Genomic DNA, 26,233 nt, shown 5'->3' with positions numbered 1-26,233 from the left:
CATTTGCTTACGTTGCCCTTTGGAGGGGCAGAAATCCAGGCTTTGGCATCTGTTTCTCTCCCCTCAGCTCCCTTGATATTCCTTGGCACATCAGACAAAAAAACTCCAGCAAATTGCTTGAACATTTTAAAGTATGTCAAATCAGCTTTACCAGCCCTTACCCAGTCTGCCCTCCCACACCCCAGGTAAAGCTATTCATTCTATAAGCACCACCTACTTGGTGGAGCTCACCGTGACATGTTTTTATAAGGCAGGGAAGACACCCCCAGCCACTCACTTGCCTGTGGATCCCCACCAAGGATGGTCTGCTGAGACTACAGGAATGAGAGAAAAAACAAGCAAACAAAAAAAACCAAGCCACAGTTTCACATCAGTAGAACGCAATGTTTCTTCTGCGGCAGGTAGTTTGGAGAATACATTTCATGACATCTGCCACTGGCCTCCTCCAGACTCCAACTGCAGACTTTCTAATCAGCAGAAAGCCCTTTATTTCATAGGAGCAAGGGGATAAGAAATCAGCTGTCCCATACAGTCACGGTCATGAGACCACTGCAACAGTCAGCTTGCATCTTGCCAGCACAGAGGTATTTGTGAAGAAGTTAAAGCAGCTCAGGAAACCCACTGCATGGCCACCTACGCATCTGTGGAAGTGACAGCTTGGCTCAATATGCTGAAGAAACCTACGTAATGGTGACGAGCAGAAACAGTGGCCAAAACCAGCAAACCGAAGTGGCATTAGTGTTGTAGGGAAACCAGTGGTCAACCCTGCTGCTCTAAGTGAAACCTGAAAGCAAGCAAGGTTGCAGTGAAAAGCTTTTCAAAGGCACATACAGGATTTAATTAAATTCTACAGCAAGAACAGGAAACCATTCATTTTGGATGTTTCAGGCATGAAAACCTGTTCATTTCTACTCCACCATCAGACAGCAAAGGCATTTTCAGTTAAGCCAGAAATAAGATAAAAACAATCAATGAATTCTCTGTTCCTCATACACAGCAGGACAGGGGTAAGCCACCTTCCTCATTCAGCAAAGGCACCTGCTGAAGGAAGGCAGAGGGCTGTCTAGGGTGGAAGGAGCACTATTGCCAAAATCAGCAACACAAACATCAGAACAGCTTCAGCATCTCATCCCCTGCCTGCTGGCAAAGCAGCTGCTCTGCCAAGGCACAGGGGAAGATGAGCCATCATAGAAGTAATGGAAACAGAGATGAACACTGGATAAATTTCCTCCAAGAGTCTCATTAGCAGAGCAACTAGAGCCTGATCTCCTCCCTCTTTACTATAAAAACATAAAAACATACTCTTTATTAAACTCCACTTGCAAGTGATTTCAGAGAGACTAGGAGAAGGGCACACTTAATAACAGAACATGACTTGAAGGGCTAGACCCAATTTAAAAAGTCAATAAAGCGTGTGTTTTCACTTAAGAAACAAAACGTAGTCATGGTTTTAATAAAAATCCAACCCTTATTTGTTTTGGAGGAGGAGAAGGGAGGTCAGTGTGCTGCTCCCCTTACCTCCCCAATTTTGAATCCATCTCATTGCTCATGGCAACAACAAACAAAATTCAGCTCACCCCTAGGAAAGGTTTGCTCCTAAAACAAGTGGGAAACCCAGACATGTGCTGGGTGGAGAGAGGAAAACCACTTGGAGATTCTTGCATTGCTTCAAAGATTAATCTAACATTTTAATTTTAGACCAGAAGCAGCACAGCAAGATAGGGATTTTGTTTTTAAAGGGCAATTAGAGCCTTCCTCCTCCATTTGTTCTTTCTTTAGAAGAAATATTTCTATTGTCTTGACATTTTGGAAAGGAAAAGCCCCACTGTGATTGTTTTACAGCAGTTATGAAATGCAGCAGCCACACAATATGCAGCCCTAGGTTTGTGTTTTTGGTTCTCTTAGGTGCCCAACCCGGGCTGTGCAGGGATGAAATCATTTGCCCAACAGCTCAGCTACTGTTCACTTATCTAAGGAGAAAATCATTCATGACTGCAAACCAAGATAAACACCCTGATGTGCACAATGGAAGAACTTTGAAAACAATATGCTCTTTTAAAGAGAGCCCACACATTAAGGACCCATTACTTTTTTACCTTAAGTCACTGCCTCTACCATAGTCATCTCTTAGTAATCAGCCTGTTCAAGATCATTTTACTCCTATAGAGGATATAAAATATCTGGCTTACAGAGCATAAAAGACCAAGAATAAGTTACCCTGGAAAGTATGCTGTCAGATTTATAAAGTCTGAAAATACTAGGACAAACGACCATTACCTACTCCACTGAAATGGCATCTGAAGAGCCATCTTAAAAGTCCCTTAATCTTTTATCTCAAGAATACTTGCCAGGAGTGAATGAATCGCAGTCATGTTGCTAGTTAAGGTCAAGAGTTCTGCAACACATTGCTGTACGATTTTATCAGGCATGAGAAATGCAGAACTCCTTGCATGTGCCAGCCACCACCCCACACCACTTGCAGTGAAAACTGGCATATACCAAGTAAGTGAACAAGGAAGATGAATTTTCCAACCATAAGCAGTTCATTGGGGACATCTTAGATTCCTGAATAATCTTGCTGTTCATGAGGTACTTGATTTTTATGCAGCAAGACTGCAACTTTAATTCAGAGTTTGAATGAGGAAATTTTGGGCAGCCCCAGTCAAGATACTCCAGGACAGAAGCCCACTGCATTTTTAAAGGCAAGGTCCTTATTTATCCCATACAGCAGTCATTAAAACCAAAACTAAGAACCCCCAGGATTTAACCTCAGTTTAGGGGAAAAAAAAAAAAAAAAAAGTTTAAGAATTTGATTCCAGATTTCCCACAGTGATTAACATGGTTAAAAAGAGTTCCCTGGTAAGATGCAAGGGCTGTACTTATCCAATCGATTTCATGCCATGACACTAACAGTAAGATGCCTTCCTGCCAACAGCTGGCTCTTACTAATCCTTCCATTCAACCTGCTGAAACACGATTTTGCACCCAAGGCCACATGCAAAAGCATCTGGCTCAGGAGCAGAAAGATGGATGCTGTTAAGCAGGATGAAGTCCACACCTTTCCTTTCTATCCTCATAAATGAGCACAGTGTTTGATGCCAGATCCCACAGGCCCTGAGATGGAGGCAACAGCCAGGAAATGCTTCTTTAAAAGTGGAGGTAGAAGCACATGCTATAAATTAGGTACAGCCCAATGCAGATGGCCACAAGGTTGTAATGCAAAGCATTAATTTCAGATTGAATGAATCCTAAACCCAGAGACTTACAGTATGTTGTTGAGGTCTCTTCTGCTTACTCAGTAGAAAGGACTAAGCAGTCAAGGGTCTGCTGTGAATTCCTTACACCTTATTATCACCGACTTAGATACAAAGATCAAGGAGGTGAACAACAGCTTCCAACATAAGCAAACTCCAGGAGAGAACAGTTTAAGAAGTTAACATAAATGGATCTGGACAACAAAAAGTCTAAACCCAAGCAGGTTCAAGGCACTCCAGCACTTTCCTGCTATAACATGCCATGTTCAAATGGAATCAAGTTTTTACTCCTCGATCCAGGGAGGATTTCCTTTTCTAGGACACAGTAGCATACTATTTCCTTCCCTCAAATAAAGGCAGCAAAACTAGGTCTTCTGAACTTAACTTGATCCAGCAGTGCTGGCATTGAGTGCTGGTCAAACAAGAAGGGAGAAATTTTTTAAAAAGTAACGTAATAGTTCATTCAGAGACTACCTTTATACTGAGACACAGGAAATGGATGACAGAAATTTTATTATAACTAGAGGGGGAGAATTTTTCTTTAATAATCTCCACAACTGAAGTTACTCAGGTGTGTCTCCAGCAGACCTAGTCTCAGACACACTGCATAGTCAAAAGATGAAGTCATCAGTGCAAAAACCAGTCTAGCCACCAAAGACAGAGGCTTTTCTCACACTCAGCTAATTCATAGCAAACATCTTGTGTACCTGAACAGAGCAGAGCATGGCCAACAACCACTGCAAGCAGCAAGCTCCCCAAGAAAAAGTAAGGTAAACAGTGGAAGCTACAAATTCAGTAACAGAGCGCCCTATGAAAGACTGAGTTGCTTAGCTGTGCAACTGCATCACGCCACCAACATCCCCAAGGGTGTAAGAAACACTGACACATGTCTGCCTTCGAGCTTCAAAACAAAATGACTAGCATTTAATGCATTGTGTCCTCCTGCGTCAGGAGTGCGTTGCAACCACATGGGCACAGACCAACCAATTAATGGCTGGTTAATGGTCAGAATTGCTTCTTGAGCTGACCAAAGCCAAACATACAGCATGATGAGCTTATGTGAGGTGTGCGTCATTTAGGACATGGCATCCTTAATTATGACTAAGTTTTATTCAGATTAGGTTTTATTTACTGACTATTCACATCAGTCAATAATGCTTCCTCCTCTTCCATCTTGGGCAATTCAAATGTTTGGGGGTGGGGTGTGAAGACAGAATAGGAAGCAATATGCCCTTCTTCCATTTTCCTTAAAAAAAAAAAAAAAAAAAAAAAAGGACTTCTTACAGCTTTGGGGTTTCAGTTTTAACAGTAAGCAAGTACTTAATGCTGATGGTGTTGGGAATTGCAGCAGTGAGATCATAATCCAAGCACAACAGCATTGCACAAGTTTACTTGCATTTTCCAACTCACCAGTGGTTTGTTAGATGAGGCAAGTGGTAGACTTGAACTTCAGAGTGTCAGAATAAGACACCTCTTTAGATCAAGTGTGTCTGATAATAAAGTCATCCAGACACATAGAGGGCAAAGGGCAAGGAGATCCATCTCCAAGACTGCAGCAGACTGCACCATGGGATCTCTAGCATGTATCTAAACTATGTTGTTTTGGAACAAAAAGTACCAGTGGGATTGAGACAACAGAAGCTGACTTGTTATTTATTCCATCTGCTCACACACAGGTAAGAAATATGATCAGCCAGAAATTGGTTTCAGGCACACTGTAGCACATGCAGGACATTCAGCACCAATTCCTCCTGCACCTTGCTGATGTAAAATAAGCAGTGCTCACAAGGAAAGCTAGTACTTAATTTCTAGGGGGTTCAGTCTTTCTCATGCTACCTTTTCTTACCTGTTCTAGAGAAAAAACACACCTCTTCTTCCTGCACTTTATATTTGATTGCATCTTATTCATCTTCCTAACCATTCAAATCTGGGCAAAATACTGTAATACTGGAACAAAAACATATGCTTATGGTAAAAGTTACAGATGCATTTCTGAATAGCTCTGCGGGAGCACACAACAGACGAGAAGAACTACCACATACCACTCGTACAGGAGTTTTGATATGCAGGGGCTGAGAAAGCACCTCAAGAGACCATTTAATACAATTCCCTACAGCGAGACAAAAATCAATTATCTTCCAGGAACGGAGAGCAGCAAGATGATGAGAAAAGGGCTCCTGGCAACTTTCAGTGACAGTGTAAAAAGGTAGCTATAAAAAAAAAAACAACAAACAAAACCAACCACCCAACCACCCACAAACAAAGAGAAAGGATTAAAAAAACCAAAGCCACTAGAAGGGAATGTAGAAGTCTGCCAGACACCTCTACTAGCACATGGGGGTCTGCAGTCACAGAAGGCTGAGATACACCATTTACAGCCTTCTACCTGGTCATTCTGTCCTTATCATCATACTAGAGCAAGCTTTGCATGACCAAGTAGCTTGGCCCACTTGAAGCAATCTATAAGACGATATAGAAGGTCCTGACATCCAGATTAAAGGTTTACAAGACTTTTACTTCAGACCAAGTCTCCTGCCACTGATCAAACACCCAGCATATCAGGTGAGCTGGGTTGGCTTTGGAAATGCAGCAGAAGGAACCCAGCCTGAATGCCTTGACACTGCTTTGCAATGCCAGCTAGCACACAGGGGAGGGACCAGGGGAATCAAGAGGTTTACTTCAGAAGTGCCCTCTTGATCCAAATCAAAACATAAAAGGCAGGCATACCTATCTTCCAATGCCTTTACCCCAACACCAGCGTCAGACCTATTTTCTCCTCCCTCAATTCATCTGTTTAATTTGGGGAAGAGCAGAAGGAAAAGTTTCTTAAGCCTCTTTACCTTCTCACTGCTCACCTCTGGACCTTTCTTTCCTGGGAGTTCAGAGCAAAAAAAGGACACAGCACATTAAATAAAGGCTCCTCCTATGCCAAATTTCTTCTCAGATGCCAGTATGCTAGTTTTATTGATGAATGCATTCCATCACATTTGTCTTTGCACCATGTTTTTCTGTGGTGTTCTCTAGTTTGCCATTGACAAGGCTGGATGAAACTACTGACTTGGAAGAGCAGCTTTTACAGCTACTTCTGAGGTGGCCACCACCATTTGCAGCATCATCTACAAAGTGGCCTGGCAGTGGTGAGGGAGAAAGACAATCCACAGAAATGTCCATCATACAAGCCAGGTGCTGGGCTGCTGCTGGAGCAAAGAGGGAGCCAGTAGTTGGGAAGCAGCAGCCAGGGCTGCTGGCAGAGCAGGTCCAGCTGAGACTACTTACTGGTGGAGTGGGAAAGGTGGCAGCAGCCACTGCTAACTCAAGAGCTCCTCAGCTGAGGAACCTCCCACCAGAAATGGGCATTACCACCATCTTGCACCAGGCTTCTGGGACATTGCTGTGCAGGGCCATAGGACAAGAAAAACTAGGCTTCAGAGTCTGAAAGCACAATTTGGCCCTATAGAATAAACTCTGTTAAAAAGAGATTGTAACTTGTGGGATGCTTTAGTAGAGAATGTAAATTCCTCCCCCCCCTTCATAAGCCTCTAAGAGCTTGAAGCAATAGTCAAAATACTCTCAAGACTTTCAGTGTCTGCCTCAGCTTAAAACAGGACCATATACTTTTTCCCCTCCCACATGCATGTCCTCCCCAGTATTCTGAAGACCCACCTTTGCCAGCATAAAGACAGGCACAGGTTACATTTCTGGCAGCGGGGGGGACAGGCTGCACAAACTACACAGCGGACCTGCAGCAACTCCTCACAGCATGAAAAAGTGCTTGGGAAAGGGGAGAGAAAGGCACAAGGGGAATACTGTGCTTTTCTCCAGATTGAAGATACTGTGTGGGAGTGTTTTTGTTCATTTCAAGGGCAAAACCCAATAAATTCTTATTAGCATGCATACTATAATTCAAAGTGTTATGAGCCTCAGTACAACAGTAATGTGGAAGACATTGCCAAGCAAAGAACCGCTGTAAAAAAAAAACAAACACCTGGGTATAAGTGGAAAAACTTCAGCAAGTAACTTTTCCTCCTCTTCAGATAGAGTTTTACCACCGGCATTTAATATCCCCCTTCCATCACCCCAGTCACTGATGCTCTCAGGGCTGACGGCAATTGCCTGCATCATTCTCCCCAGCTGGTTCAGGAAGCAATGACCAGCGTAACTCAGTGCATTCAAACGGGGGCTGAAATCAAGCTTGGAAAACACTTAGAGTAGCAAAGCCAGACCCCTGTGCTTTCAGGAGGGTTTGCTTCTGTACTCTCAAATGGCAGCCTCCTTCAGTCCTCAGAGTCACTCAGTTTTCAAAAAGGCCACCTCTCCTTTCAGTCCCCATGGCCGTGAGTCACCATCGAAGGACTGAGGTTAGCCTCTGGAAACCACAAATTTTCTTCCTTCCTGTGTAATGCTTGGTGATAGAGCCCATACAGAATTCTAAAGAAAAACCCGACCCTAGAGGGCGTGCATCTGTTCACTGTCACATAGCAACCAGTTTTGGCGCACAGATAACCTGTATTAACACTGCTAAAGAACTTCACACCACATATGCTAGAAAAATTGAGGTGTAGTAAAGTAAATATCTGTTTATAGTATAGTGAATATCTGGTGCTTGCCACACATAATTTCCCTCCTTCACTTCCTCACCCAAAAAGAGGGCATAGCACAAGGGAAAAAAAAAATAAATACACATAGTCTGTTAGTTTACTCCTGGAGTGCCAAGGGCACTGGCTCTCCCATCCATGGTGGGCTGATGCTCTCCCAGCCGGCTTTGGACACTGGGCACAGGAATTTGAGTTTGGCACCATGCTAACCCAACTATGTGGCTTTGGCTTCTGGAGCAAAACCAGTTCATGTCCAGCCAAGAGAGCTAAGAAGAGGCCAAAATGCAACTGCCTGTACCACTGTGTGTGCAACTAGGCCCTTAGATACTCATTCTGCTTGTGTTTTCAGGTCAAAGTTTTTTTCTTGGTAACTATGAAAACTAGATGACTTGCAGAAGTGCCTCAGAAGTTGACCACAGGTTCTAGAAGCAAGGGCTTTGCAAATAAAAACACCCATCATTGCCAGAGCTAAATAAAGCAGCTGAAGTTTACCTAACTAGGAGTCTGTTAACTATAATATACTTTCTCGGGAATCACTGTTTAGTTCTTTGAAGCTATGAGCAACTGCATGCACCACAGTGTTATCTCCCCAGCCTAGACTGAGGATATACACTCTGCTACTTTAATTTTCTACTCCCTGAGTTTTTCCTTGAAAGTCTCCACCCCCAAGCACTTGGACTAAATTAAGACAAAAATCAAAGCCATCTGATTATTTATTAAACAAACAGGATACATTTTGTCTTTGGTAGTATTGAGCACTCCTGGTAGCTGTAGACTTTAAACTTTGGGGGGGGGGGGGAAGGAAGGAAGCAGTGTTTCACTTTAGGAGAGCACACTGGAAAGTCGTTATTTTACTTAAAAGCCATCTGCCTATAAAATGAAGCTGTACACGCACGTAAGACTTAACAAGCTATAAACAAGCATCAGTAGCAACACTCATATTTCAGTGATAACAGTCAGCTTTGATTACATTTCTTTGGACTACTCTCCCCTTCAAACCATTTTCAACTCTCTCAACTCCTGTCAAGCCCATCTCCCACATCTGCCGATTAAAGGAAGAAGCAGAAATTGGAATTAATGGGGGTGCAGGGAGGGAGCTAGTGCGCTTTGTTTCTGTGCCAAAGCTTCACCAGGATGCAGAGAGGTCTCTAACAAACAGAGGTCAGCAACACGTGCAAATGAAAAAAAGCCACAGTTATGTACATGGAAAAGCATTCCTAAATTTTTCCAGAGAAATTCTGAATACTTTGTTTTCTGTGAGAAAATGAGCATTTGACTAGAGATCTCCTAATCAGGAAACAGACACATCAGGTATTTCTAGAATGCTAATGACTCTACAGAACAGAGCAGGGATTATCTGCTGCCTGCCTCAGCTGACACTAGGGACTCTCAGCATCTGAACTCCCTCCTGCTTTTATTCAAGTCACAGTTCGCAGAAAGATCTTTTGCATGAAAACAAAACAAAGTCAGTTCCCAAATAGATACAGAAAGCTACATGTGGAGCTACAGGAAAACAGAGCTTAGAAGCCACTTGCATCAGGGACTGTTTTCTTCTGGTTGGGGAAAAAAGAGAAAACATATTCAAGACAAGAATGTGCAATAAAATCAGATTAAGGAATGTTAGTCACTCCTGGCTTCCCCTCAAAACAGAAGTCAAAGACTTTCCGCCATTCATTCACAAGATGTCTAAACAGTGAGTCTTGCTGAAAGAATACAAAAGAAAAAAAAAAAAGGGAGAAAACTGAAAAGGCAAAGGAGGTTGCTCTCTTCAACCTACTAATAAGCTCCCAAAAGTGTTTTTCCTTCATCCATGTGCTAAAAGCCAAAGCAATCCCTGCAGCATCAGCAGGCACTGTGGTCAGGGCTGGGTCCCAGCCAGCCAAGAGTGCAAATACAGTATTAAATGCATTCATACTTTCCCACTGAGACAAAGCCTGAAAAGCCTAACCACTGCTCCATCCTCTGTTGCCTCTTCCCAGTTAAGCCTCCTGATACTGCTCCTAACTAAAAATGTCCCTGACTGCTTCCATACATGTTTACACAAGGAAGAGGCTGAGGGTCATGGGCTGGAACAGCTGAGAAGAGCAGGCACATTGCTGCAAACGTGTCTACTCTTCTTCAGATTTGGCTTAGGTACTCAGTGGCTTTGCTGTTGCAAATTGGCATCCATTTACACAAACACCAGTGTGGGTCTCAGAGAAAGGAGGATTGTAATTGAAACCACCAAAAATAACCATTGGCATACAACACTTGTTATTTAGCACAGACCCCCTTCAGCAGTTTTCATGGTCATGATTCAGCAGACACAATGGCAACAATCCAAAATAAGGTCTCTCTCCTTTTTCTGCAAAAGGACCACGGAGCTGCACAGAGCAGCCCAGGATAAGACCTCATGCCCCAAGCTTAACCCATTTACCACCACGCTGCATCCCAACAACAAATACAGTCTAACACAGTTGCAGACAGAATTCTGCTAAGCCAAAGCCTCTGTGAGGGAGCCCTTTCCCCACAAGCGAAATGGACTTGGGCTGCTGTTCCCAGCAGCTGATGAGTCAGGTTAACTTCATTATGAAACACTTGCTTAACACCAGAGTTGTTATTTAAGGAGTCAGAATCTCACCTGCCTCACAAAGATAATACAGGTACATAAGACAACACACCCAAAAAGTAGCTCCTCTCTTTACCTACAGAAGTGATGTGCTCTGAAGCAGCTTTTCTCTGTTTTAAATGTGTCATGCTAGCGCTGGAGTTGTTTACTCAACTTCTGCTGAGATAATAAATCTGGACATATAACAGCTCCCGGCAGTTGTAGAAACTAGTGAATGTGCAAAAAAAGTTGTTAGTTTAGAGGGCTGTTTTGGAATTTTTGGTTGGGTTTTTTTTGTTTTTAAGTGAATGAAGATAATTTTAAATGAAAATCCTTCATCTCAGAGGGCCTGGCTGAAAAGGTTACTGAATGACTACATGAGGTGACATTTCTCTACAATTTTTGCCACAGAGCAGCAGGGAGTAACATATGCCCTAGACTTCTTGTAAATATGTCTCAATAAAAAAAAAGGTTGTAAGCCACACAGTTGCAGTCAGACTCCCTTCCTTCTTAAATCTGTGCTTAAACTTCAGACAAAAGCATATTTAGCATTTTCAGAGGGACACACACAGAGATGACCAAGAGGAAGATGGCCATGGTTGTAGACTTCCTTTTAAACACTGTCTTTTGCTCTGAAAACAGACAAGCACACTGTGTCCGAAGAGAAGCTATTTACTAGCTCCTAATTTACACATCCATTGGGCAAGTGAGCTCCCACAGACCTGCGGGGTTTTGTCTTGAACTGGTTCAGATCCTCTGAGCTATCAGACATTCATATATGAGAACTCAGAATCTTCCAAACCAATCTGGAGGAACAATCCTGCTCCTTTATAGGGTTTGAATTGAACCTGGCACCTCAGCTTTGAATCTCATCATCGTTCAAGGGTCCCAGGCTGCTGCCTATTCAGATTGTCACTGGTCATTGCCCCCTTGGGAGGGCCAGGAATCAGGGTACAGATGATAAACAGCACAGCATAGCAGCTGCATCATGCTGGTGCATGGAGAAACAGAGAAAATGACAGAGAGAAAAAACCCTTTTTTTAAAAAACAAAAAAGGTGGAACTGTGCTTTTGATAGTTTTTTTTTAATCAAAATAACCAGTGTATATATGGTATATATGTGTATATATATGTAGATATGTGTTCTGACCAAATTACTCATCATAACTATTTTAAAACCATTAGCTGGCAACTATTTCCCAGCTGATGTAGATTCCCAGTTGAAGGTGCACTAGACAACACACCCAAACTCTTTAGTTCTTTTTTTCCTCATTTTATCATTAAAAATAGCTAAGTGACATGGGATCTAAGCATCTTAAGAATACCTAATGATTTTTTTCATCAAGAAAAGCTCATCAGGACAGTGCAAAAGCTGTTCACCTACCTTTCAGTGGGATAAAGAGTTAGGCATATAACTCACCCATTCACAAAAGAAAAAAAATTAAAATGAAAGCTTACTCATCTTTGCTGTTGGGAAAGTGAAATTCCACAAGTTGCAAAAGCTCACATACTTTATCATGGAAAGGATTACAGTATTCAGGAGTGGCTAGTGGCAGTGACTGTGCCACCATGCTGGCAGACACGCCACTTGTGTGAACTAGTAGCTTGGTAATCATCAGCTTCCCCCCTCTGTTTCCAAAAGAAACAGCATTCTGAACACTGAAAAGCTCCCCATAGAAGCACTACAATGCAAGCAAATTCACAGGCTGTATTTCAGTAGCTATATTGTTCCACACCTTACAGCAGAACTTGTCTTATTTTACTGACATCCAAAATGCCAAGAATTGATGTTGAGAGATTTAGATAAATATATCAACTATAGATAAATATTGGTGGCATTACATGCCACCACTGTTTCTTCCAAGTGCCAGTATTCTCAGTGCCATTGACACAGATAAAAAGCTTGAACCATATTCTGTACTTTACTACCCAAATTCAACAACAAGCTTCTTGTAATGTCCTCCCTGGGTAGGGTGTCTCCAAAAGCCATTCTAGCCAGACAGCAAGGTATCAGCTCCTTAGGCCTCTCAGACTGCTGTTCGGAACAGCTACTGTTTCTGCACATCATTTTCAAGCCAGATGGTTGCGAACACTAAGTGCTATAAAGAAATAGTTAAGCTGATTATTTGTTTTAAAATGATTCATGTTTTAACTACATAAGAAAAAGTCTTGAGGCAAAAGATCTAGGAAGCGAGGTTTTGCAGACAAAGTATGTGAATTTGGAACCCAAGTCCTTACTGAATTATTTTCTTAAAACCAGTGAGATTTTGCCAGTTTCTTTTCTAGTTCGTTCCCCGTTCGTTCCCCATCTTTTCCATAGATGTTTATAATTTCCTGTGCATTCTTGCTTCCTCTGCTTTTTGAATTGTACTAAAACTTTCTGTTTGTGGATAGGTAGATTCTGGAAGAAACCTCAATTATATGAGGACTGCAATCTCAGAATCATTAGACCCCTTACTGCAAGCTAATAAAGCAGACAACTGCACAGTTGCTGGTTACATGTAATGAGAGCTCAAAGAGACCCAAACTGCATCTGCACAGGGACAAGACTTCCCCTTTTATCCTGAACACTGCCATCGTGCTCTGCACCAAAGCCCAGTTTCTGCTCTCCACACATTGGATCAGCTCGCAAAGCCCATCCATGTCCACTGTAGCCAATCACCACATTCAAGAAGAGAGGGATTCATTCACTGCATTGAATAACAAAGATTCCTGGTTCATTTTAGGCTGTGTGAAAGCTAGTAACATAAGCAAATCTTACATTTCCCTTGAAACAGTATAAACACTTAAGAGTCAGGAACCATTTCTCAGCAAGAACCAAATCTAAGTAACAGACCCCACAGCTGCATGGCAGAGAGCGTGAACATGCTCTGCTCTGAAAGTCACACCAGTCCACATGAGCCGACGTAGCCCCATCATGCCAGAGGGATAGGAGGCTATGCCAGAGTCTCTGCGCACTTTACAGACAGGGGCAGCACACTGCATTTACAAACATTCGGACCTCAGCACAACCCAAAATACCTCTAGCAGCATTTGCCCCACAGTGATCCCTCCTCAGCAGGGATGCAACTTCTTGTTATTTCTGTGTGCAAGCAGCTACCCAGCAATATATGCTGCTGACAGTGACATGCCCTGTAGTACTGCCAGGAGGTCTTTAAGGCAAGGAGGACTGGTTTGCTGGAATTGCTTGGTCTACACCAGTTGCAAGCAGGCCACCATGGAGGAGTACCATTCAGCAAGTGCTAGCAAGAAACCCAGCCAACCACATCTACACTAGCAGGGTAATCATTTCCTCTCACGGCTGCCACTGCACATACAGAAGTATCTTCTTCACATTCCTCTTTCAGCTTTTCTGCAACATTCACATGGAATTCAAGTGGTCTGAGACAGAGGCAATGTTTCTGAAGACAGATGGAGCTAGTGGCTCTGATTTTCCAAGATAAGCACAACACACCCATAAACCAGACCAACAAGACTCAAGAGCTTGCTACCCACACGCTGCATGACACCCATCAGGGTAGAAAGACACCTGCACCACACTCTGCAGCTCCAGCACTTCCTCATGATGCAATATGGCTCTGAGAACTCAGGATACAGCTGGTGAGAGGAAGGGTGTGGGACACAGTCACCACTTACCAACTGAACTGGGACCAAATGAGGTACAGAGGTGAAATAAACCATGCAAGGGAATAAGCCACACTCAGTCTAGCCTTACTTCAGGCACCCAGAGATAGGACAAGCTTGTTGAGGACAAGCTAGTTGCAGGGATGCTTTCCACGTGATCTGCTGTTCAACACTGGTGAAGCCCACTGCAAGACAAGGCTTTGTGCATACCTCCAACACGACCCATCCTCTTGCTCGCCACCACTATGCACTTCCCAGAGCTGATGCAGACGACATGTACCCTCACTGAGGGTCATCTGAGCAGAGGAAGCCAAGTTTGTTGCAGCAAGCTGTTTCCTGTGATCTGCAACCCCTGAGCTGGCTCCTGTGGCCAGCCGCTTCTGGGAATGTTTCAGGGAGGGGACATGTGTTTTGAGGTACTGCCAAGCCACTTTGCCCACAGCAGCACATATTAAAATTACAACAGATATCCAGGCTGCAGCTTCTCCCAGCGCTCCCCCTCTCCTCTCCATCCCCTCTGGATGACATGGGATGCCTCAGATGAGTTTAAATACCTGCCCCTGCCCTAGAATGCCCTGCAGTGACTGTACAACAGTGGTGTACAGAAATGAACAACCTCTAACACAGAGCCTGTATTACAACCCACAGGTACCATACTTCTTTGCTGCACCCTATGTCCCCTGTAAGGTCACTGGAAAACTGTGTGTGTGGCAGGGGGAAGTGTGCTATGGTATGGTAACCAAATAGATCAAGGAAAGAGACATTAAATTCCACTTAAATGAAATACAACACAGGTCAGTGCTCTTCTAGGGGGCAGGCTGAGAGAATCAGCAGGGCAGCCTGCAGACACAGCTATTCAATTCCTCTCTTTCAGTGCAAAAAATGTTAACTCACCAAACTCTACACCTGTGACAAGAGCAGCCTGTGAAGTCAGCCAAAAAAACAGGGATGGGGAAATTCTGCAGTACTCTCACCACCACCTTTGCATCCACAAACAAAAGGCAAGAACAGAAGACTGAAGTTAAAAAAGTTTCCTGTTTTTCATAGTCATGGCTCAGTGCAAGAACAGATACCTTCCCGAGGTCAGAAAGGCACCAGCCACACAATTACTGAAATCAACTAAAAGGAAAAAAAAAAAAATCTAATGTGCCTCTGGGCTTGGCCTATTTACACAAGAAGAGGTGTTAGCCAGATCTAGTGAAAATCATGACCAGAATTAGCATTTTCAGTCACCCTTGCAAATGCTAACCTCACTAGCAAATCAGTAGCAGCACTGTTTGGTCTCAACTACTGTCTGTCCAGGTGAAATCCTTGGGATACAACCATTCAGGTACAAGCAGCTGATAAATGAAGACATCATGTGATTACCCACATGGAAAAGTAACTCTCTCAAAGGAGCCTAATGGATGAAGCAGCAACTTTTCAACCATAGCACTGTAGGACCCAAGCTCAGTTTAACACTGCAAACAAGGATCTCACATTTTGTGAGAGGTACAGGTAAAACCCACCACGAAGAGGTCATCTGTAGCTTTATAGACAATTCAGTCTTGAGGAGAGATCCTTGTACCAGGGCTTGATGCATAAATAGTGTCTCCCTGTATGCTACCTTCATCTCTCTCTAATACTCAGGCAGAAGTTTTAAAAGCAACGAGTACATTGCACAAGCGTATAGTGTCCTTTTAAGTGACTGAGGAGTAATGCAGGCAAAGCAGATATTGTCACTCTTCCTGCTATTGATACTTTATCTTATCTAAGAATTGCTCTGACAAAATTTTTAAAACGTCTTGTTGCATACTGTACTCCAAATGTGCTATATACTTTTGTTTTTCCCCTCTACAAAGGATGAAGCATGTTAGAATTGCTGCTGCAAGGAATGCAAGCTTAAGGAACTCCAATTTTTTCTTGTTGCTAGCCCCAAAGACACTAACCCTGGACTTATTTATGGGTTCTATTATAAAGCATTCATTTATTCATTCAGATTCTTGCAGTTTGGGGTGAATTCCTTCTGAAACTCTACGGTTTTCTGATGAACACAGTGTGGTTTTTCTCCCCTTTACTCATGCCAGCTGCATTTAAAACTAGACCTTAGTAAGTACATGAAAAAAAATGTAAAGATTGCATTATTTGGTAAACAAAATCACTGCATCTGCTGGATACACACTATTAAAACCACCTACTAGAACTTCCACACTGCTTGGCAGAATAAAAACAAAGCAGGCTAATAAAGCAAACAGACCTATTGCCATCAGTGTGCAACCATAACTGACAGACCTCCTCTTATCATTCCTCAGTGGGGAGGAGAACAGCTTTAGGCCTTTTCAAATCCTTAGCTGGTACCTCAAACTTTAAAGAAAACAGTCGTGTTCACCTAGGAGGAGACACTGTCTTGGAGCTTGCCGCTCCCAGCAGCTGGGTAGCCTTGCAGTGCCCTCACCATGCAAAGCCAGTGCCTTCCACCAACTCTGACGGATTCCAGCTCTCTAACTTCCACAGACACCAGGCAGTACATAAATTCAAATTAAGTAAGTGTTCTCAAAGTTTCACAACATATACTTTTTAAGAATTCTCAACTCCTCTATTATTTCTAATGCAAAGGGATAATCAGAGAAGAAAACTAATTGGTCTAAGACCCACAGTAACAGGCAGTTTTTCCTCACTAATCGCTACTTCCATACCTGCTCCACCCCACTGATGCCAATGTTCTCTAAGCCACCTTCTAATGCTTGGAGTAAAACAGGCACCAGCACCTGTGCGCTTCCACCTAGCTTCACTCCTGACTGGTGAGTGACAGCCCTGCAGAGCAATTAAAAAGCTAAAGAAAGGAGTAGGAAGCTGAGAGCTGAAAAGAATAAAAGGAAATAAATGGGAGAAATAAGAAAAGAAAGAAAAAAAGCAAGAAAATTGGGGGGGGGCAGATAAGTGGTGTAAAAGTTGTTCATATGAACTTGTTAGAGGTTACTTAATGTCAGCATATGGCAGGGGACCGAAGCACAAGAACAACAGTAAAGTTTTCTAGGTTAATAGTTTCCTTAATATTCCCACAGGACTCTTTGCTACTCTAAACATAGCACAGAGGAAAAAATAAGATTCAAATAGATCATCATCATGGGGCAGATTCAAGAAAGAGATCTTTCAACCTCCCCTAAACTGCTTTCTCTTAGCACTGAAAAACATCCAGAGTTCTTGCTCAGTATTAATGTTGACACTCATATTTAAATTTGGAATGTGTAATCCCAACAACACAGGCAGTCTGAAGACAAAAGAGGAGCTTTCAGTCGCTTAAAAAAAAAAAAAAAATGGTTTGAGTTATATTTCAAGTTAATTTTTCAATGCCTACTACAAACACCTAGCAGAAATGTCCTTCACTGCATGGTTGCTTTCAGTGCAAGAGTCTACTGATTAAGTTGTCATAAGACCTTTAGTGTACTTAAGAAGTTTAGAGTACTTCAGAAATTTAGCAGGAAGCCTATTCCTGAAGGCCTGAATCTTGAATTAATGTTTGTATTTGCATTGTGCTATCTACCCTCCCTCACTACATGAAAGCTCCTTTGAGCTTGTGAGGTCTCTTCAGGTAAAATCCGGTGTCAAGGAAGAGACTGTCAAGTGTATTTTGTTATTATCTACACATTGTTTCCATCACTTACAGACAGGAAATGACAACTAGGCACACAGGAAAAAAACCTGAGCCATGAGCAGGAAACAGAATCTCTTATTTTGACTACTAAGGTAAAGAAAGATAAATAGTGGAAAATTCCCCTTATAGGGACCTTAACAGAGGTGGATCATTTGACAAGTCCTCCTCACCAGTGTTTTCATACAGACAAGCCACCTGTTAGAGCAGCTTCACTATCTTAAATAAAAAGGGTCAGACCAAGGAAGAAAACATTAAATAGTTTTACTTGAGACTGTCTTTAAGTAGACATAATTGGAGGGTTCTTCTATTTTGCTCTTTTAAGTACTGTCAGAGCAGCAGTCAACTGTAAGACAATAAACAGGAGTTGAGGGACAGAAAAGGGTGTTTATTTACTTGCTCTTATGTGGGTTACAAGCTAAACCTAAGTATGGAGTTGAGTAGACATTCCTATTAAAGGCTGCGTAAGTTCCCATGGTAAACAACTTTCTTTAGTCTAAATTCAGCAGAACATGGGGTGCTGGTACCAGCTCAATGAAATTTTGAAGCAGAATCAACTGTTAAATTCTACTTTTATTATTAATATATTTGGTTATGTGTAGTTACTACTATGTTATTAAACTTTGAAACTGAAACCAAATCCCATGTAGCTTTAACACAGAAGCAGAACAAACGTTTGCTGTCAGGGACAGAACAGCAGCAGCAGCATTTTTGCCAGGCTTCTGATCCGTGTTTACTGTACACTGCAACTACTAATGTTTATGCAGCGCATATTTCTGCAACAGTTCCCACTATCTGTTACTGACCAACTCCACAAAGCCTATCTGTAGGCTATGCTGTTTCCACCTGCTTTCCCCTTCTTTCACTGAAAATTCTTGCTTACCAGCTGTCTGGTTGCAATTAAAGTAACTGGTGACAAAAATCAAGTATCCTAATACTCTAAAAATTGAGTTTTCAAGGAGAGAAGCAGCCTCCTGCTGGCTCTGCTCAGCCACCAGGTATCACCAACCATGCCAGCAACAAAATTCAAGGCTGGTTTGTGTTTATGTCTGACAAGCCAGATAAAACATAATGCTTTTAAAGATAATAAAGTAGTTGAAAAAATAATGATTACCCGGTCTCACCATTTGCACATGAAAGGTGGAGCAGAGAAGTTACAGCAATTTGTTGCCAGGCTCCACTGGAACAAACAGCTGCATTTTACTTATCTTTAGATATCAAAGAACTTGAGTGGGACAAAGATCACTCAGCTTGACAAGCATTCAAAGACCCCTCCAGCTCCAAACCAGAGATGTTTCTGAGGAAAATCATGAAAGGATTTAAACTTAAGCCTAGCAGCAATTCCTTTTATACTAGCATGAAACCTAGCACCATCCTCTCTGATCTTGTCAAACCTAAGACAAGATGCTTTGCCTCCTTTCCCAATTCAGTGGCCTTGCACATTTCCAAAGGCTACAAGCAGAGAGGTTCTTTCTCCCAGGAAACAATCAGCTTCATGGCAGTATTAAACTGCTTTAAATCTGATGTGGTCCTGCCCATTCCATGCACGCTCCTCACTCAAACAACTAGTTTTCTGCCAAAGAGCTGTCTCAGAGAGCTCAGACACTGGGTCACACCAGTGCCAGGACAGAGGAGAGAGGGTAGTAACCCTGGGACAGTCTGACCAAGAACAGACCGCACCCTCCAGTGCGCCAACGAGCTACACCTACACCGAGTGTCCAGTGAGCTGCTTCTCCTCGCGCCCCCCGCTCCTCTTATCTGCTCCGGTATAAACTGAAGACCTCAAGTCACCTTCTCTGCACCCTTAATTTATTCCCTCAGACTCATGTAAGACCATTGTGAATATCTGTGCAGCTCAACCAAGAGCAAGACCAGAAGTGATTCAGTATTTTCTCTCAACGTGTGCTGCAGCCTCCTTTATTATTTAATATATCAGATGCCTTTAACAAGAGTGGTAAAATCACTTGGTCTTGTTTGGAAATACAACAGTTTGAAAAGGTGAAGTCAATACCTGTGCTGTAAAATAAACAGGAAAGTTACTGAAGAACCAAAAAGAAGATGCAAAAGACTTCAAGAGTTTTCCAACTATACCCACTCTAGAAGGCTGAGCATAAAGTTAAAGGGTTTAGGTAGCTGGAAATAGGTTTCATTTTAGTTGCTGCCTCAAAGCCAGTTTTTGTGTTTAACACATGTGGTTAGACAGCCAACCACCATTCCTGGGGATTATCTGCTTAGAGTATGAAAGACAATAAAACAACCCACCATCGGTTTTTCAGTCAGACCTGGGCATGATTCCCATTAGCACATTTTTATTTTAAAACTGAGTGTGATTGCTCTGATTTTATAATGCAGGAAAGCTAAGCACAGATGTTGGTACTTTGAGCAGAACAGAACTTTGCCAGGTAAATAACAAAATTGCAGTTACAAACCACTTCTGAACATACATAAATATGCTGCATGGCACAGCAGTTTAAGTACATTAGTCACTGCATGCTGTTGAAGAAAAACAGTATCCTCCAATCTTTCATTTAATGTAAATTAAACCAAGCCAAATCCAAAACCCAATCAGGTAAATGCACATTTTTCCTTGTTGATGTTGGATCAAGCTTTAAGTGAGAACTGATGGTAGACAGCAGCTCTAACTGCTCAAGGAGAAAAGCAGTGACTGGTATCCAGTACTGGTTTACTGTTACAGTAACAGACTATTCAGCTATAACTAAAAAATAAAAGACATAGCCAAGTTTCTGAAGATGGTACTTAATGGCTTTTTACACACTATCAGTTTTCTAGATGGCAAAATGCAAGACAATACAGGTATCAGAAGACATCAGCCTTCTCCAAGTTCAGGCCACCTCAATTAACAGCTGCAGTTCATTTGTGGCATTTTTTTAGGGTTATTCGCTCTTAGAATGCTCTTCAGCTTCTTCATTTTTTTTTTCCCCTTTACATTCCTGCAAGTAGTGTGATATTTGATAAAGTTATGCTGAAATACAGATCCAGCTTCTGACACTCCAGCACTTACCCACTTAAACTATTAGAAAGCTTTAAAATTAATTTTACTGATGGGAAGATTGTGAATTTAATCTAGAATCTGCTTTAGGATTGACAAAGTGCCCCCACATTCATTAATTCACTGTTATTTTTATGGAAGTTGCTTAAGAGCAGTAGTAATACACCTGCTGATTTACAGGAACAGCAGCTGTACTCATGCAACAGCCACATGCGCAATCACAGTCCCTGCTGACACTCTCTCTGTCTTGTCAAGACTGTCTGAATATTTAAGTTTCTTATTTCTCCAAACCCCAAGTCCTTCAAGTTTTCCTTGAGAATTGCTCTGCTGAGAGATATGTTTTCATCAACACTACAGGTTTACAGGAACAAGGCCATTCGCTGGAACTCAGGCAAAGGAAGCAGAGGTCCAAAACCTCAAACCACCATCAGGACACACCTCCTTTTGTGATGGGGACAAAACAAAAAGGCTTCTCAGAAGAGTTCATTTGACCTCAGTCTGGGATCAAGATGAGGCCTGGCAGGCTGCTCAGAATCTCTCTCATCTCCTTTGCTACTTGAGCTACAGCAGATTTTGTTACTGCCCATGTAAACTCTATAAGCCCTGAAGAGTTGTAGGAAGTGAAGGTCTGGTCATAAGCAGCCTCCATCACTGCTCCCAGAATCAGAATCATTAGTCTGGATTTACAGTGGTGTGCTCAGTTAGAATTATAGCCAAATATCACTCCATTCACTATGCTCGCTGTACTTCATCTTGGTCCTGGATCTACCTCTTTTCCTTGGAAAAATGCTGCACAGAGTATTTACGGAGTGATCAGCGTGTTCATTTTGCAACACTTCCCTGAGTTTCTGAACTCCCTAGGTTAAACACACCATAGCAGGAAACCCAAGCAAAAGAGGAAAATTCTTTAAGTCTCTGTTACCTGGTAGACCTCCACTTAGATCCTTATACCCCGCTTACAAAGTGCAAGGAGTTGTTTCAGGCAGGTTTACAATGAAGAAGTCATTATAATTCTGCTATTTATTCCATTCTATTTAAAAGCTTCCAATAGAGCCTGGCTTGAACACATACGCTGCCTCAGGGAGACAGGCATTAAAGCAAGATTTGATAATAGTATCGTTCCATTTAATTATACAAGAAAAACTGTAATGCATTCACAGTATGTATACTAAGTCCTTTCAGTCTTTCTGTTCTTTGTTCCTGCTTGAATTCATAGCTTACATTTAAATATTTTTGCAGCATTCAAGAGATTGTCTCAAGTACTGTAGTTTAAAATCAAACACAGAACAAACGAAGTCTTGAAAAAATGATGACCAACTGCATCATCAGATAAGCTCTTCCTTCATGCAGGTCTTGGCTAGAGTACAAGAGTTCAGTTATTATGAAGCAAGTCAAACACATCCATAATTCCTTGCATTGTTCTAGGGTCTTTGGGACATCCGTCCCTTCCCCAGCAGCAGGCACCTTCCACAGAGAGTTCTGGGTATATCTGATATCAGTTACAGCCATGTGAATAAGTTCTTGGGCCCAAAGCATCAGCTGAGATAAATCACTACTGTGCTAATGAAGTCAAAAGAGCCACATCAGTTTACAACACAGAACACAACCCATACTTGCAGCCTGGGAAAGCAAGTCAAAGGAAAACTGCCTTTTCTTTTTATAGCCTGGTTCTCTAATTAGGATTTTTGTCTGCACTGTAATTTCGTATTGGAGAGGAAAAAAAAAAAAAAAAAGAAGAGCACCACATAATTTCAGCAGATGGACCACTATGAGCTATAAAAACTTGTCACAGCAGAGTTTACTCAAACATAACCTGCAAACGTCTCAGAGCCTTCAAGACCCCAAAAACTACGAACAGTAGTTGTTGCAAGCACACTGGGAATGGCAATTCAAGTCTTTTCATAAAAAGGCTAGCTAATAAGCACTGACATTCCCTGCATGGGGAGGGAACAGCTACTGTGATCCTGAAAAGTCTGAGGCTCAGGAGACTTGAACAAAAAGGAGGAAGTGGAATAAAACAGCCATCCCACCCTGGTCACCAATCTGGCACACATGTGGCTTCCCTCTGAGGACAAGTGAGAGAAGTGCTTTTGAACTGAAAAAGACTAAGCTCAGGTGAAAAACAACTAGGCAAACAAAAATCAAACTAGTAAATTATTGCTTGATTATTGTGAAAAAAGTAGGCTACCTATTTTGCCACTCTGGGAACAAATAGCTAAGCTGTTTTAACATGACTGTATAACTCACTCGGGAAGCAAAAGAATAACCCAGCTATAAACTGGGAAAACAGATGATAAACGCAGTTGATAAACAGCTTGCTCTGCTAGAAAAAAGACCTGAACTTCAACTATTCAGTCCTTCCATGCCTGCCCACTTCTGCCCAGCTCTCTCAAACCCTCCCTCCTCTACAACACTATGAGAACAACCTTTGGCAGCCACCTCCTGGCACTTCTCCCACTGAAGGGACCACTGATCCAACAGGCTAGGGAGCCCATGCCATGCAGTCTCCTTCAAAGTCACAGAGAAGGACTGGCCTTGGATTTTACTGGCATCCCTGTCAGCTTAATGTTCCATCTCTTAAGTCAGAGTGTGAACTCTTAAGTCAGGGTGTGAACTGAAGCACTGCAAGCACACCACGTTCCCCTGTATGGCACAATGATTTCTTCATGCTAGTCACCTTGTTCTCTAGTGCAGGTCTCCAACAGAAGGACTAGCATTGCTCTGTCACCCCAGTCTGAAGACTGGGAAAACAGCAGGGGAGCAAAAGACTAGGCCAACAAAATTTCAGTAACTCATTATTGTTGAAGGGAACAACTTCTAGAGACTTCTCAGAAAAGGAAATGGACATGATTGTTTGGAAGCATTCACAAGTATGAATCTCAAATGTTAACCTCAGGAGTCTCTTATTAAAAGTGCCATTAATCAAAAGGATGGGCCAGAATTTACTGTTCCCTTCAGCTTTATGGAGGGAGTACAGGAGAATGTGTGTCATGAAAGCTTTCAGGCCTTGCCACACTGAGGAGGCATGGGCTTGTCTTCCCTCTTACACGAGCTTCCTTATGTGTCAGCATGATTTCTTCTGCTGACCAACAGGTAAAAGAAAAGGTTTTTAAAAAGGAAATACTGCACTTTTCCCTTAAGGTTACAAGGCTCCACAACTAGCATATTTCTACTGAAGAGGAGGGAGCATTTTTTTTCCACATGTAGTCAACAGTTCTCTCTCATTTGCCTACTTCTGCAATCAGCATTTTGGTGACAACCCCCCTCCCAATGCAGAGTTAGGGATACTCAGTAGCTTCAGCAGTCTGCCCAAGCAGAGCAAGGACAGCTGCATTTGAACAGGATTGATCAGAGACATGAATAAACTCAAACTGATGCAGGCATGACAAAGTCATGCAAGTGATTTCTCATGACCTGACCCACCATGAACATTCACAAGCTCTAACAGGCACTGCAGGAAGGAGACTCAATAGGACTGGTCATCCACCTTTGTGTTTTCTGCACAAGAAGGGAGAGCTAGCTACCCAAGTCCTCTTCCACAGACATTTCCATTCATCTGACAGACACACAAACAAAACAAACTGTCCTAGACCCTCTTCTCCATTGCCTCCTTGAGCACTTAGTCCCAGATAAAAGAAGGCAGCAGACAACATGGTCTGAATGAGCAGGGCCACACAGCCCTGGATGTATCTGACAACATCAAATCAAACCACACACTATACCAGCTCATACCAACCAGCAGCCTGGAGCCTCCTGCTAAATCTTTATCAGTGCAAACACCCACACAGCAGAGAGCCCAGGCCCAAAAAGCTACACGACTGCTCAAAGTCTCAGATCAAGTCTCATTTCTGACTGCTACTGACAAGATTTTAATTCCAAAAGCCCTGTGCTATAAATCACTACATGACTGAAAAAAATCTGTGGAGGTAGCATTAACACAGTGTTAGGTTCCCCTGGGATTTAGGGAGCTCTGCAAAGAAGACAACTTGTTATAAAAACCAACCCTCACCTGAAGTTAACTGCCAAACATGGTCGTTAAGGAGAAGGTTTCAGATATCTGCAATAAAATCTTGACAAGACCAACACACAGCCACTTAAACCTCTTGTCATCTTGATACCTGGGCAACTGTGCCCAAGGTTTGCTTGATGATTCAAAATGGGAAGATTTAACACTCCTTGGTGTAAGGACAGAGGGGAGAATCATCATTTGTTTGTCTGCCAGGTCAACATAGTCAAGCAAGACTTCGTTTGTAACAGCTTTTTTTTTTTAGTAACTATGTATCTGTGTGCATTCACACACTATGCAGCTATGAATCATCTGGGTATGACACTATCAAGATGGATAGATAAGATTTTAAAACATGAAGCAGTAGTACGAGGATCCCCCTCCCTCCAACAAGTGGAGTGGTGCAGCTGGCATGCTGAAGTGATGACACAGTACCAGCAGCAAGAGGTACTCTCCCCTCAGAAAAGGAGCATATGGTGGTTCTCAGTTAAGTTATCCTTCAAACACTTCACAGGCAGCAGTGCAGTCTCTCCACCTACCCTGAAGCCATGACATTCCTGCAAGTTGTAATGAAGTGCCTGAGAGGAGAAAAGAGAGGGCTCCTAGGTTCCTCTTACATCATTTCAGCCTTTAAATGGGGGCCACAAATCCACTCTTCACCTTGCCCCAGCACATTCTGAGGCATCAAAATTAAATCGCATCTTACCTTGTCTTTGTATAAAAACCCTGAGCAGTGGATGAGCACTTGAAACAGCCTTGAAGAAGTTGTCATCGTTATTAATAGGAAGAAGGTCTCCATGCACATCAGCATATCCGATCATCACTTCCAGATTGGCTATGTGATGAATGTGAAGAATTAGTTTGTAGAAGTCTTCAAACTTTCCTGGCTTGTAGCGATCCAGGGAGAACCTTCTGAATTCTGCCCCAAACTGCAAGAGAAAAACAGAGTGTCTGCTGTCAAATGTCACCACAGCCCAATGCTTGAGCTTGGCCTTTGATCGTGGCGTACATCACCCCTCTCTTTCTACGATGAGTTTAGTAACATATAGGTGCTTTCAAGTCTACAAATGGCCTTTTAGGTGCTCACATTAGAACATAACCATGGCTACCAAGACACCACCCTGCTTGACAAGAGACATGCTCAAGTGTGCCACCTTAAAAGTGTATCTTTTAGATATTAAGCTTTCGTTAAATCCTCTAGAGGATAATTGCATTTGTAGGAATTTACTTTGAAGCTCCATCATTTATTATCATCATCATCTCAGGCATCCACAGATCCACTTTCTCTGAAGCAGAAGTGCTCACTCTACTGCTTTCAAAAGGAGTTACTCAGCTATTCAAACAACCTTATAAAAATTCTTTGCACGTTTCCCATCAATACCACTGGGATCCCAACCACAAGACCTTTAAAGAAGTGTGGTATGCGAGCGCACAGCTTGTTAATAGGAAATACACTCACTCTACATGCCCCCTGAATTTCCTGGTAATCCATACGGGAGGAGGAAAGTTCTTGTTCTGAGTTAGTTT

General features: G+C 42.5%; 1 protein-coding gene across 1 annotated transcript in view; it reads right to left on the bottom strand.

The window, feature by feature from the left end:
• PARD6G (par-6 family cell polarity regulator gamma) overlaps positions 1-26,233 on the bottom strand; it is a 68,637-nt gene that overhangs the window by 29,540 nt on the left and 12,864 nt on the right. Inside the window, exon 2 of the mRNA XM_074897787.1 lies at positions 25,413-25,635. Coding sequence (XP_074753888.1) covers positions 25,413-25,635 — 223 coding nt within the window. The remainder of the gene's footprint in view (positions 1-25,412; positions 25,636-26,233) is intronic.

Source organism: Athene noctua, chromosome 2, assembly GCF_965140245.1.
Source record: "Athene noctua chromosome 2, bAthNoc1.hap1.1, whole genome shotgun sequence".
NCBI classification, from domain to species: Eukaryota; Metazoa; Chordata; class Aves; order Strigiformes; family Strigidae; genus Athene; species Athene noctua.
The sequence above is the reverse complement of the archived record's forward strand: the minus strand, read 5'-3'. Positions and strand labels throughout refer to the sequence as shown.